Below are 15473 nucleotides of genomic sequence, written 5' to 3'. Positions count from 1 at the left end.
ATGTTCAATTTGAATGCTTTGACCTGTTAAATATTAATAAACGAGGGAGCGCGCCAGGAGCTCTAAAGATCTGCAGCCATCACGTACGAAACGTCACGTGATCTCCAATTAATAAAACTTTTAAAATTATTTAAAAATTGATTTAAAATAAAATTTAAGACTGTTAAAAACAGAAAATGATTATACATAATGCAATCAGTTCGGACGTTGCACAGTGCTCATTCAGTAAATGCACAGCTAAACAGATGAGTTTTGAGTCTAGATTTAAATGTAGCTAATGTTTTAGCACATTTAATCTCTACTGGAAGCTGATTCCAACTGCATAATAGCTAAAAGCGGATTCCCCTTGTTTTGTGTGAACCCTTGGTATTTCTAACTGACTCGATCCTAATGATCTGAGTGATCTGTTAGGTTTATAGATGAATAGATGAAAAATAAATGTATTAATTGTATTTAGCAAATGTATTCAATCTAATTATTTTTTTATGTTATTTCCCTCGTAGGCTAAATGATTGTGGTTTAACAGACAAAAGCTGTTCAGCTCTGGCTACAGTTCTTGGATCAGATACCAGTCTGAAAGAGCTGAACATGAGCAATAATAATCTACAGGATTCAGGAGTGAAGCTGCTTTGCCATGGACTGGAAAATATGAAGTGTCGTTTGGAGATACTGAGGTAAGTTGTGTGACAGACAAAATTGAGCTCAACAAAATCATAAGGTGAAAATTAGACTTGGATAATGAACATGTCTGTATGTTGTGCTTTTATATTTATGCCTGCCATAGTGTTTTGTTTTGGGGTTTTTTTTCTGCACATTTTTTTTTTCCGGGCATATGAACGTGGTTTTTATCTTAAGCTTTTTAGGGGGCATAGCGTCTTGTTATCTTAACAGCACAAACCCCCGATTCGAATATGGTGCGTTCTCTCAACGGCGTTCTCTCAACCAGCAGCTGTTATGTGTAAAAATGCTTTTTCTATGTTAAGGTTTGACTGTAGTAATAATAATGCAAAAACTGAGACTTTACATCAACTTTTCAAACAAAAAATATTTAAAATATGACAAAAAGTAGTATTTGAGAATGTCTGAATAAATATCCAAATCCATAACCTAATAAAAGTAAGAAACTGTGTAAAAACTTTAAGCCTCTCTTAAAGTATCTTTGAGATGTTGCCACAGTTCTTCTGGATTTAGTCTGTCTCAGTTTGTTCTGTTTCTTCATGTCATTCCAAACTGAATGATGATGAGATCAGATCTCTGTGTGGAGCACTGGCTGTTGTCAGACTCCTTGTGCAAATAATCTGACCAGATTATTAAAATTAATGGCAAAATTATTGTTTGGAAATGTAAACTGATATTTCCTACTGACACACTACAGCAAAAAGATAGAAATAACTGACCATAAACCATTTTTTAGCTTGTGAAAATACTTATGAAAAATATTTTTGCACAGAGCTATATGGAACAAAAATATATTACATTTATTTTTACTGAAAAAAGAAAGTTATATTTCAGGTGTTCAGTCACTTTTGACTATGAAGAGCACAAGTGTACCTCACAAATGAGGAGCATCAGAAGGTTAAAGTATAAGCTGGAGATACTGCAGTGAATTTATTTGTAACAATGTAAAGTTTTTTTGTTTGTTTGTTTTGATTTTACTTTACAGCTAAGCTTTAGTTCATTTGAATAAGGAATAACATTGTGTTTAGGGATTTACGTTGTTTAGGTCATTTCTAGACTAAGTGATTAATCATCTGATTGTGACATTTTCATTCTGGTTCTAGACTTTCAGACTGCAGTATCACTGAAGAAGGTTATAAAGCTCTGGCTTCAGCTCTGAGATCAAACCCTTCACACCTGATAGAGCTGGATCTCACAGGAAATGATCCTGGACAATCAGGAGTGAAGGAGCTCAGTGATTTACTACAGGATCCAAACTGTCAACTCAAGATACTGAGGTAAAACATGATGAAATAATGCAAAATAAATTATAAGCATGTGTATAAATTATATTATGTTTTATTATTTCACTATTTCACTAAGGTACATAATTTGTTGCTTCAAGAATGTTTAAGATGATCAAACTAGAAAGATCAGATGCTGCAGCTGCTGTTGTTTTGATGATAAATGTTAACACAGTTTAGTTGTGTTAACAGATATAGGATAATCAGACATTTTGGGTCACTAGATGTGCTGGTATTCAGCACATTATATAACAGGCCACAAACATGTATTGTGTGTCAGGAGAGGACTGGTGATAATTCAGCACACACAAATATGTCTGAACCTGAACCTGCAGTTTCTCTCATAATGAGCAGAATTACTGTTGCATCAACACAGACATCAGTTAAAGGGGTCATCGGATGCCACGTTCAATTACGTGTTGTTTGAACATTAATGTGTGTTGGCAGTGTATGTACAAATCTACCCTATAATGATAAAAATCCATGCAGTGGTTTTTAATTAATCTGTAAAAATAATATCCCCTTTTACAAATCGAGCTGTTCTCAGATGCCTGCCGTTGTGGCGTCACACCAACAGAGGACACGCCCACAATAGTTGATTGACATGAGCTCTTACCTCAGATCAGCTGTCACAGTCCAGTAATTTTCCTTGTTTCGATGCCGAAGCAGGGATGTAAGTTAGACAAGAATATCTCTGATTGAGCGATTGAGGTGTTGTGTTGCTGGATGTAATAATGAACATAGTGGTCGTCATTTACTCCTGACATCTGATCCGCTAAAGATGCAGTAGATTATGTTTGTTTGTGAAGGGAATGCACCTCCCGATCTACATATATCCGTCTATGTTTGCGCGAATCATTCGTGATCCAGCTTCACTTACAGCAGGAGTATAAGGTTTTTTTTTTTAATAAATCTTTGCGATCGCCTTTCATTATAACGTGGTAGTTAGGAAGTTTAGCGGCTAAACACGGCTAATGTAAACAAGATCGTCATTCCACAGAGAGAAGAGAGGGCGGGGTGAGCAGAGCTCATTTGCATTTAAAGGAACAACCCCTTACAATGAGATGATTTTTGCAGAGTTGATTTTGACAAGGTAAAAGGGGTGTTGTTTTACAAAACCATTGAGAATTTTTAATCAAAGTATATTAGAGACTTTTCATTAAGACCCTAAAGAATCATATCAACTTGTGGAAAATGGGCATCCCATGACCCCTTTAAATAAATTGATTCCTGTTTTATCTTCTCTTCTGCAGGTTTTTGGGTCCTGCTGCAGATGAAGCCTGTCAGTATGTGACTGGAATTGTGGGTAAAAACCCGTTACTCCTGAGAGAGCTGAATCTGAGTGGACGTGAACTAGGAGACACACGAGTGAATCAGATCGCTGCTCTACTGCAGGATAAACACTGTCAACTCAACAAACTGAAGTGAGTATCTTACATCATTTCACATGACTAGTAATGTTACAGTAGTATATTTTAATTCTCCTTTGAGTCTGACCCCACGATATAAAGCTTTAAGAGCCAGGACATTTTTTAATATAGCTAATTATATTTGTCTGAAAAGTGATTTATATACATCTAGGATGGCTTGAGGTGTGTAAATCATGGGGTAACTTTCATTTTTGGGTGAACTACCCCCAGGGCCGCTGCTGGTCAAATGGGTGCCCTAAGCAGAATTGTATTGTTGTGCCCCCTCCCTCAAATATTCTGGAAGTTAAAAATTAAAAAAAAAAAAAAAACTACTATACGAGGTCAAAATAGAACATAAAATAAATAAAATATAAAAGTAAATAAATAAATAAATTGTAATTACATTGTATTATTTATAAATTACAGCTGTAGCTCTAGACAGTTATGATTTTATTAATACAGTTTTTGTTTGATTTTATTGTCTCAAACATTCAGAAATCACACAAAAGAAAATTAAGCAGTTTTACTACGATAAAACCATGTTTTTGCTGAACAAATTATAGAGGCTGTAGCTTTACTATTGCAATATTAAGTGGATAATTGAATTGAATTAAATGTTTGGTCAATATTAAACAAGGATTTGATCGTCCTCTAAGTATAACAACAGCAGTTATCAAGCCTTTGCTGCCTTTTTCAGGCATTTGTAATAAAATGTAATGTAGCCTACATAAATTGTTTATTTTGTATTAGCCTATGTAATTCAACAGTGTTATTCAATGAAACCATATTATTATTATTATTATTATTACTTAACCAATCATTATTGTCTCATTGTTTTATATCCATTTTAAACCATGGAATATACATTAGTAAGGCAGATGCTTTGGTGGTGGTAAAGTTATTACCGACATTAAAACACGTTATTAACGTCAACAGCCAAAAAAGTTTCACAGGATTATGAACGTACCTGAAAGTGATATACAGGCTTCATCTTAAGATTTTTTTTTTTTTCTTTTCTCGGCTCCATACTGCTTATTATGATCATTTGGATTCAGCCATTAGGTAAACATTAGGTGAGGGAGGGCGCGGGCGGGAATGGCGCGTCATGTGTGCTTAGCCTGCTGCCTACTGCGTTCACTGTAAAATATTCACCGTAACATTTTTTATAAATATAAATATATGGTCATGTTTATATTTTCACTTATGTATATGTACATGTTTATAATAATATAGAACAAATTTATTTATTTATTTATTTTTTTATCCCCTGGGAGTTGTTGCCCTACGCAGACTGCATACTCTGCGTATAGGGAGCGCCGGTACTGACTACCCCTTTAAGTGCACAGAGGTTAGAGAACATAATGTGAACACATTAGAAATAGCCAGTATCTTATTAGTGTATTTACCTTTGTTTGCTTTTAATACAGCTTCCAGCCTTCTTAGAATAGATTCATACTAACTTTTGAATAGACTAAATTTTGTCTCTCACTTCTGCTGTGACTGCTGAATGAAATCCTGTTTACTGACTACAAACTGAGGATTGAAGACCAATTTAAAAACACTGACCACCAACGTATGTGGACAGGCATCCATACACTCACAGACTGAAAGAAAGGGCACCTATAATGCAAAATCCACTTTTCCATGATGTTTGGACATAAATATGTGTTGACGGTGTGTGAGCACAACCACCCTACAATGATAAAAATCCACCCACTTCTTATTTTTTAATCCCCATTAAATCAAATCAGTCTCATTAGTCCTGCCGTTTTGATTCTCTGAGCAGTGTGATGTCACATTGTTTAGGCTCCGCCCACAGCCGATGACTGACAGTCCTGCATTACCGTAGTTTCTGCTCTCAGTGAGTTGTTTGGTTGTATTATAGATATATATAGATATTATAGATATGTATAGGTAGATGCCACATTCAATCACTCCAGATCTGTTGTCATTACGTCTGCCATCTTGGAATGTTCTGTCATCACTCACAATAATAATCAATAAGTTTCAAGATGCAACAACATTGTGCAGCATCTGGTTGTAAAAACCAATAATATTTAAATTCCTGAGGAAATTGGATAAACTTTCAGAGATAAGAACATGTTGGTTTGTGGTTTTAATATGTATTAACTCAATATTACAGGTTTTTAAAATAAAGTATCTTGATTTATGAACAGAATTTTCTTGATTTGTTACATTTAAACTCCATTTGTTTAATGTTATTTTAAAGTGGTTCTATGATCTTAATTACAAATTAGAAATCACAAACCTTTTTTTTTCTGAATAAAGATTCCCCAGGGTTAAAATGTTTTATTTTGTTGATGTGTGATTATTTATTTACTGATATTGTTTTCGGGTTTTAGCAACATTTTATTAATTGCACTGTATGGTGTTTACTCATGATTCATTAAGCTGATTCATTGTTTTTTCTCTTTCTGTCTTCAGTCTGCGTGGATGCAGTATTACAGTATTCCTGACTTCAGCTCTGAAATCAAACCCATCACACCTGAGAGAACTGAACCTGAGCAGGAATAAACTAGGAGACTCTGGAGTGAAAAACCTCAGTGATCTACTGATGAACACACAATTCAAGCTGGAGAAACTAGAGTTAGTATCATTATACTGTACAGCAGTGACAGTGAGATTAAAGTTCACTGTTTAGTTTAAGACCTCTGGACTCTTGTCACATCATTTCCAGTGCTGCACTTTCTGGCATTTCTCCATCTACAACGTTTTTATGTTTATCTGTAAAAAACAGCATGAAACTTGCTGAAATTTGACATCTTTGCTGTGAAATAAAACAGAAGAGACAACAAAAAACAATCTAACAAATGACAGTAGATGATTCTGACAGTTAGATCTATGCTGGACTAATAGTATATACTCTAAAATGGCTTAAAAAAATCAACAATTATTTTATGTGACTGATTTGTTGATTTTCTTTTCATTTCCATTTCATTAATTTAACTTTACTATTGTTGCTATATTGATTCTACATATTAATTTCCATTGGTAAAATTGACTTATTTGTTGACTGAGGGTCCAGACTTGGATTGTAACTAGTCTCCTCAAATACTCCTCTCTTGGTTTGTTCATTCATATATTAGAAGTTTCCATGATTTTGCTGGTTTATTAGTGAATGTATGACATTTGTTCATGATGCATCATAGATCTGATTCATTGTCTTTTCTCTTTCTGTCTTCAGTCTGTGTGGATGCAGTATTACAGAGAAACAGTGTCTCATCCTGACTTCAGCTCTGAAATCAAACCCATCACACCTGAGAGAACTGAACCTGAGTGAGAATCAAATAACAAACACAGGAGTGAATCACTTATGTGACGTACTGAAGGATTCACACTGTAAACTGGAGAGATTGAGGTCAGTAACATTCACATACAAGAATCAAAATGATTAAAATCACTTCAACAGTTTAAACCAAAACACTTTATAGTATCTAACGATGTCTACAGAAGCTTCTTAAACAAGCTCATCCAGTAAGTAAAACTGTTAAAGTGTGGAATAAAGAGTCTTCAACATGTTTTACACTAAACAATACTTTTGGATTGAACTATTTTTAGAGTTTACCACTTTTATTTTTTTTTTTATTTTTATTTTTATAAAAATGCAGTTTTATAAGAGAAGTCCCTGACTTTTTGTGACAGGTGGGATTCAGTTTACGGCACTTCTCATTCATTCCTATGGTATCCGTAAACGCAGATTGAGTGTCGCACAATTCTGAATGAAATTCAGTGACGTCAGTGCTGTAATGTGATTGGTTATTAAGGGACACGTGATCCAAGTTAACCGTTACGCTTTGTCCAGTAGTAACTAATACAGACCCTCTCATCTCCCTATACTAAGAAAATCTCTGACAAGGGGTAATTAGGAACACAGGTGCAGAGGATAAAGCAATCAAACTAAACAAGAACAGGAAAATGACCAAATAAGGAAACTCAGGAACAAAGACGGAGGTAAAACAAGGAAAAACAGGTCCAAAAGTCCGACACTTGAACACTGAGTCTGTTATTTTTAGTATGTTATGTTATGTTATTTTATTTTATTATTTATTTATTCAATTAAATAATGAATTAAAAAAAAAAAAAAAAACATTTTTTTGTTGTCCTCTTTCTTCTTAAAAAGAGAAAAAGAAAGGAAATATTGGTCCATCCAATTTCAGACATGTAGATAAATATATAATATAAATAAAATAAAAATATAAATAAAACAATGCACAGAAATTTACAAACATTTACAAATAACTTGTGACTTGTCAAAATACAAAAGATCCAAGGAATACAAAAAGGAAATGTACAGAACAACTTCATTCATTTATTTTTTTTTTTTTTCCCTGCAGCTCCATTTTCTCCAGAAACTGATCTAAAAAAACAATGACAAAATAAAGACTCAAATAACTTGAAAATATCAAGATAGGGCTGAAATGTACAGAAAATATGATTCATTTATTTTTTTAGACTTGAACTGTAAAAGAAAGAAAATACTGCTCATGAAAACTATTAAGATAGGGCTGAAATCTTGGTTATATTTCTGGAAATCATTTCATCAAGTTTGTCTAAAACAATTGTGGATTATTTTGCATGATAGCACTACAAAATAAATCTAAATAAAAATAAATAAATAAAACAGAAATACAAGTGAAAAACGTATCTACTTACTTATCCACTTTCTTTTAACATTTGTTTCACTAGTTATTTGAGTACATTAAAACACAGTACAGTAAATGTATTCGTCGGCCGTCACAGAAACATCACCCGCTATTTTGTTTGAAGAAAAGTGCCATTGTCACCAGCACACCATGAATTCTGGGATATGGAATTATCTATCTGGTGTATCCTTCATTTGCCCGGAAAAATGGAGGGCACATTTAAAGTCGTGTTCCTAACATGACACAGAGAACCAGCAGAAAAACCATGAGTACCAAGACCACACTCCCAGATGAGCTGATTGAGTTCAGTGCTCAGTTTGAGGCACCAATCATCAGCCAAAAGCATAGGATTCTGGACTCAGAGGGTATTTTGGACACGTCACTCACAGTGTCATCGGTGGAGGTGTGCATGGCTCTGAAACCCATGGAAGGCCCAGATGACATCCTGGATGGGCAGTCAGGGTTCACTAATCAAGTCCTATGTAAAAAGGACCATTCCAGCCACCTTAGACTTATTAAAATTTGCATATTGACAAAATCGGTCCACTGATGATGCTGTCAACACTGCCATCCACACAGCACTCACACATTTGGAGGGAAACGACACACATGTGCGAATGCTTTTTATTGATTACAACTCAGCAATAACAGAGACTCTCTTCACCCTCAGACCGACACTCTCCCTCAGAAACTGGTGCTGAACTTCCTGTTGGACAGACCTCAGTCAGTCAGAGTAGAAAATTGAATATGCCCCTGTGTCAACAAGCTTGACCCCCTAAATTTGGAATCATGTCACACCAAACAATTTTGGGTGCAATGTGCAGTTTGTCCTGAAAACTATTAAAAAATCACCAGCTGCTAAATTCAAATCCACGTTCACTAGCTGGTTCTGAGTCAGAGACATGCGTGTTTTTACAGCACTGTGTATTATAACCAATCACACATGATTCTGTTGAGTTTATGAATGCAATGACCAATCAGAGGCGTTCAGATGAGTCATCACTGAAAGTGTTTTAGGCTAATTAGTAACTTATAATGTTTTATTAAATTCACATTACATATAAAGTCAGTCATATTAAACATATTTTATGGCATGACACCTATATCTGGTACTTAAGTAAAAAGACAGGTTTTTATGCATAGTTCATAGATTTCACTATTAGGCTACTTTGCTGATCACTCATTATAGATCAACTAACATGATCTATAAAGGTGCAAAATTATTTGTCAAATAAATGAAACATGATTGAACATTCATTTGAGTTTAAATTGTTATAGTTTATTCTAGAGATTGCAGTGATGCATGACATGGTGAAAAATGACTGAATGAATAATACTGTATTAAAGTAGCTTAAGATTCATGGTAACACTTTCTATGAAGCCGCTATTCATTATAATGCCTTAAGAATATCTTTATAATGTATTATAAATACAGGCTACATAAAAAGTGTTACCAGATTCATTTTAAAATAGCGTAGATGTTTTCTGAATCAAAAATCTTTTCAGTAGCAAAGCCCTTTTTTTTGATTAAGTAACAGTAGAGTCAACAAAAGCTACATTTTCCAAAGCATTTCTGAGGCTCAAGCTCAAATCAGACAAATAACTGCTAAGGATCACTGATCCTGGATCAGTAAGTGACGCCACTAAAACCTCGTAACTCCATTGGCTCCTCAAAGTGTCAGTCAAACCTCATTATTCCTCCCACATATAAATGTATCTGTATACAATGAAGCCACAAACCAGCTTTGACACAGTGTTGATTAGTAATTAAAAGTAGGGCTGTCAAATGATTAAAATTTTTAATCAGATTAATCAGAATTTTCAGTGGATTAATCAGGATTAATCACTATTTGCAACTACACCTGAATCCTAACCATTTTTTTTCTGAAATGCATACCAAAAGATAAATAACAGGACACAGATACGTAATTTTCATATTATGTTTATTAACACAGCCAAATAATGGTGGTTTAAATCAAGCTGAAACATACTACACACCATAATATTTGTCTTTGCAATGTCCCACCGTTTCCTCTTTGGCATTCCTTTTAACCAGGATGTGCAATTTACAGTATTCAATTGAACAGAAAGCAATAAATGTAGTCAAATCATAACAGTGGCCTACCACATTTTTATCATGCACAATTTGAGCCATCTGTTGCGTTTTTGTGTGGGAAAAAAAAAATTTTCAATAAAACTTTTAAATCAAACCAAAAGAACAATCTTTTACCTTTACCTCCATTCTTTAATCCAGTTGCTCAAGCAAGCCTAACTACTATAACATGTTGCACTGAAACTGGTCTGTTTGTTCGCACATCACTTGAAGCTCCGCAGCATTTGCTGGGCTGTGCTTAAAATGACCGACAACTTTGCGAGCCTTGATGCGAGCCTTGGTGCGCTCGCTGACGTGGTGCGCTCAGAGGTGCGGCGGCGAGAGCAGGCAGTTCTTGAGGCGACCCATCATTTTCCATATAAATTACAAAGGTTTAATTGGCGTCTTTATTTCAAACGACCCGACCGACCGCGACCCGAATATCATCAAAAATATTTTTGGATGACTCGTAACCGCGGGTAACCGCGGGTGACCGCGGGCACCCGCTCATTTTGGATCAACCCGCGCATCACTGTCCCCAACCACTTTCCTGACAAATAATTCGTCACACTGCGGATGCGTGAAATGCGTTAAAAAATTTGACGTAATTAACAACAAAAAAATAATTAACGTCGTTAACGCGTTATTTTTGACAGCCCTAATTAAAAGACATGTTTTTTTTTTTTTTTTTTTTTTTTTTTTTTTATTTCTGAAAAAGTATCAGTTTCGGTTATAGGATGTTTCCGGCCAGCAGCAAAAATGTACTTTGCCTATGTCACAGTATGAGGTAAATCCAGCCCTGTACATGATACTGATACTGAGAGCATTGACTTGAAATGAAGTTGGTTCAATATAAACAGGGTTCCCACACATCCTGGAAAACCTGGAAAATTGATGACTAATTTTCCAGTTTTGAAAAACACATGGAAAGTGACAAAAAATATAAAATGTCTTGGAAAATCTTGTAGTTGTCCTGGAAAATTATTATTATTGAAAAAAATGGATTTGTATTCTCCTTTAGCCAAGCCCAAAACAAATAATGCTAGTAGCAGAAAACGTTCGAACTGATATAAATTGTATATTGTAACGTGAACGCTGAGGCGGTGTAGAATCCAATTGCAGAAGTTTATTATAAACAACAGCAAACATACACGATGAAACGGGCAGAGGGTCAATAACAGGAAAGGCAGTCCAAAACGTACAACACATAAACGTAATCCAGGCAGCAGAGAGATAAAGCAGGCAGTGGGTCAAATACCGTAAAGTCAGTCCAGAAACAGCAAACAATCCAATAGGGGTAATCCGTGAAATCAAGAGTCCATAAACAAAGCAAGGTCGCAACAGGTAATCCAACAGAGTAATTATAAACGCTTGGTAAGGCAGGTGAACTGGCAATACTTCGCAAAGAAGTGAGCACATGGTGAGTCCTTAAATAGTGACAAACAGGAAGTAACAATAGAAGCAGCAGAGGGAGCATGCAAGCAGTACTGGGGTGAGGGCTCCCTCTGCTGGCTTGGCGTTACAGAATCCCCCCCCTAGGAGCGACTCCTGGCGCTCAAACAACAGTCCAGATGGGTGGGGGAACAGAGGCAAAGCAGGGGGTGGGATGGAGGGCCAGGTCCATGTAGAGCAGGTGGGCCTGGATCGTGGAGCAGGGACAGACAGTGAAGCACTGGAGGACCTGGACCATGGAGCAGTGGCAGACAGTGAAGCACTGGAGGACCTGGGCCGTGGAGCTGTGGCAGACAGTGGAACCCTGGAGGTCCTGGGCCGTGAAGCAATGACAGACCGTGAAACTTTGGAGGACCAGGGCCGTGGAGCAGTAGCAGACTGTGAAGTACTGGGGGGCCTGGGCCATGGAGCAGTAGCAGACCGTGTAGAACTGGAGGACTTGGGCCGTGGAGCAATGGCAGAATAGGGGGCCATGGTGGGGCAGGCAGAACAGGCAGAGCAGGAAGCCATGGCGAGGCAGGCAGAGCAGGCAGAACAAGAAGCCATGGCGAGGCAGGCAGAGCAGGCAGAACAAGAAGCCATGGCGAGGCAGGCAGAGCAGGCAGAACAAGGAGCCATTGCAGGGCAGGTAGAGCACACAGGAGTAGAGTTATCCATAGTGGGCCTAATGACATGCATAGCAGAGCGGTGTGCACCCAAACAATCTCCTTGGCCGTGGCATGACAGGCAGAGAGTTCATCTTGGGACGCCGCCCCCATAAGAGGATCTACAGCTTGCGCTGACACCTCTGGGGGCATGGGCGCAGATGCTTGGGCAGGTGTGGCAGGGAAGTTATAAATGGCCTTCATGGCCGTGACAGAGAGTCCGTGGGGAAACGCCGCCCCTTTAGGAGGTTCTGCAGCCGGAGCTGCCACTTCAGGGGGCATTGGCGCAGACTCATTGACAGGCGAGGCCTCTGGCGCAGACTCGTGGACAGGCGAGGCCTCTGGCGAACAGTGTGCAGCCCACACACTGAAAATGGCAACGGCCATTACAGGCAGCACAGTAGATAGTGGGATGTCTGTTGACCTTGAGGGTGTGGATGTTATGGGCTTGTGGCTTGTGAATGTAGGCTCTGCGTGGCTTGGGAGCGTGGGCTCTGCGTGGCTTGGGAGCGTGGGCTCTGCGTGGCTTGGGAGCTGGGCTGCGTGGCTTGGGAGCGTGGGCTCTGCGTGGCTTGGGAGCGTGGGCTCTGCGTGGCTTGGAACAACAGTTTCTTGCCTTGACTCGGGGGCCTGCCGTGGCCAGACTTGACTCGGGGAGACCTGCCGTGGCCAGACTTGAGTCGGGAAGAACGGCGGTGACTTGACTTGAGTCGGGAAGAACGGCGGTGACTTGACCTGGCTTGTGCAGTCCAGCTGTGACTTGACCTGGCTTCTGAAGGTTAACTGTGACGTGACTTGGCTCAGGGACAATAGCAGCAACTTGACTTGGCTTGTGAAGATTTGCTGTAATGTGGATTGACTCAGGAACAACATGGCTTGGCTCAGGAACGACATGGCTTGGCTCAGGAACGACATGGCTTGGCTCAGGAACGACATGGCTTGGCTCAGGAACATGGGCTTGGCTCAGGAACGCTGGCAGGAACGACATGGCTTGGCTCAGGAACGACATGGCTTGGCTCAGGAACGACATGGCTTGGCTCAGGGGCACAGCTGGCTGACTTGGCTTGACTCGTGGGCTGGCACAGCTGTGACTTGGCTTGGTTCGTGGAGAGTAACAGCTGTGTCTTGACTTGACTCATGGAGAACAGCTGTAACTTGGCTTGGCTCATGGAGAACAGCTGTGACGTGGCTTGACTCGTGGGACACAGCTGTGACGTGGCTTGACTCGTGGGACACAGCTGTGACATGGCTTGACTCATAGAGGGGAACAGCTGTGACTTGGCATGACTCGTGGGGAACAGCTGTGACTTGGCTTGACTCATAGAGAACCACAGCTGTGACTTGGCTTGACTCATAGAGGGGAACAGCTGTGACTTGGCATGACTCGTGGGGAACAGCTGTGACTTGGCATGACTCATAGAGAACAGCTGTATCTTGGCTTGACTCATGGGGAATAACAGCTGTATCTTGGCTTGGTTCATGGGGAACAGCTGTAACTTGGCTTGATTCATGGAGAACAGTAGCTTTGGCTTGACTTGACTCTGTTGCTTGACTTGACTCTGTTGCTTGACTTGACTCTGTTGCTTGGCTGGGCTCTGTAGCTTGGCCGGGCTCTGTAAGCTTGGCCGGGCTCTGTAAGCTTGGCCGGGCCCTGTGGCTTGCTTGGCCGGGCTTGACTTGCTTGGCCGGGCCCTGAAGCTTGGCCGGGCCCTGGCCGCTTGGGCGGGCCCTGAAGCTGGACTTGACCCTGGAACTTGGCTTGGCCCTGAAAGCTTGACTGGACTTGGAAACTTGACTTGACCCTGAAACTTGACTGGACTGTAGCTGGACTTGACCCTGGAACTGGGCTTGACTTGAAAGCCTGACTGGAGCTTGACTTGACCTTGGAGCTTGACTTGACTTGACCTTGGAGCTTGACTTGACCCTGGAGCTTGACTTGACCCTGGAGCTTGACTTGACCCTGGAGCTGCAACTGTAGCTGGAGCTGGTTCTGTTGGCTTGACTTGGTTCTGCAGCTTGACTTGGTACAGGAACAGTAGCTGCCATTTTAGCTGCCCATACAGCCATTAGGGGTGAGTCCAGTACATGGGCCATCATGAGGCGTGGCTTGGAGACAGCGGTTATCTTGTGGAGTGGCTCTGGGATGGCAGCCATCTTGTGAACTGGCTTGGGGAAGGCAACCATCTTGTAGATTGGCTCTGGGACGGTGGTCATCTTGTGAACAGGTTTGGGAATGGCGGCCATCTTGCGTGCAGACTCTGGCGTGGCGGCAGCCATCTTGCGTGCCTCTGGGCGTGGCGGCATCTTGCGTGCAGACTCTGGCGTGGCGGCAGCCATCTTGCCATGGCGTGGCGTGAGCAGCAGGCCAGGCTGGAGCGGCAGGCATGGCGTGAGCAGGCCCTGCAGGCATGGCAGGCAGGCCCTGGCGTGGCGTGCAGGCTTTGGCTTTGCGGATGTGGCTTGAACAGGCTGTGGTGTGGTGGTTACTGCGGGATTGCGGGGTCCCTCGTCCGCAATCCCAACAGTGTATGGTGATCCGCTTAGGAGTAGGGCATGATCGATATATTCCTCCAGTGACCAACAAATTTTCCCCCCTGGCAGACTTGAACTAAGGGGCTCGTTCAACCCAAAACGAAAAAAGTCTTTTAGAGCCACATCATTAAAGCCAACCAGGTGACATAGTCCACAAAATTCCTCAACATATTCCTCTATGGCCCGGTCGCCTTGACGAAGGCAGATGAGACGAGATACGGCTGGGTTCATGATTTTGGTTGTGTATGTCGTAACTTCCGCTGGATTCGGGGGTAGGCGAAGTATTCTGTAACGTGAACGCTGAGGCGGTGTAGAATCCAATTGCAGAAGTTTATTATAAACAACAGCAAACATACACGATGAAACAGGCAGAGGGTCAATAACCGGAAAGGCAGTCCAAAACGTACAACACATAAACGTAATCCAGGCAGCAGAGAGATAAAGCAGGCAGTGGGTCAAATACCGTAAAGTCAGTCCAGAAACAGCAAACAATCCAATAGGGGTAATCCGTAAAATCAAGAGTCCATAAACAAAGCAAGATAGCAACAGGTAATCCAACAGAGTAATTAACAAACGCTTAAACAAACAGGTAAGGCAGGTGAACTGGCAATACTTCGCAAAGAAGTGAGCACATGGTGAGTCCTTAAATAGTGACAAACAGGAAGTAACAATAGAAGCAGCAGAGGGAGCATGCAAGCAGTACTGGGGTGAGGGCTCCC

General features: G+C 40.2%; 1 protein-coding gene across 1 annotated transcript; it reads left to right on the top strand.

Moving 5' to 3' along the window:
- Positions 1 to 494: 494 nt before the first annotated feature.
- LOC127158776 (ribonuclease inhibitor) lies at positions 495 to 6873 on the top strand. The gene is made up of 5 exons (XM_051101785.1): positions 495 to 674; positions 1782 to 1955; positions 3215 to 3385; positions 5816 to 5977; positions 6576 to 6873. Exons 1-5 carry the CDS (start codon positions 589 to 591, stop codon positions 6784 to 6786), a joined length of 804 nt encoding a protein of 267 aa, XP_050957742.1. The 5' UTR covers positions 495 to 588; the 3' UTR covers positions 6787 to 6873.
- Positions 6874 to 15473: the final 8600 nt, after the last annotated feature.

The sequence above is a fragment of the Labeo rohita genome, unplaced genomic scaffold, assembly GCF_022985175.1.
Source record: "Labeo rohita strain BAU-BD-2019 unplaced genomic scaffold, IGBB_LRoh.1.0 scaffold_1701, whole genome shotgun sequence".
Classification (NCBI taxonomy): domain Eukaryota; kingdom Metazoa; phylum Chordata; class Actinopteri; order Cypriniformes; family Cyprinidae; genus Labeo; species Labeo rohita.
Note: the sequence above shows the minus strand (reverse complement) of the source record. Positions and strands in the feature narration are given on the sequence as shown.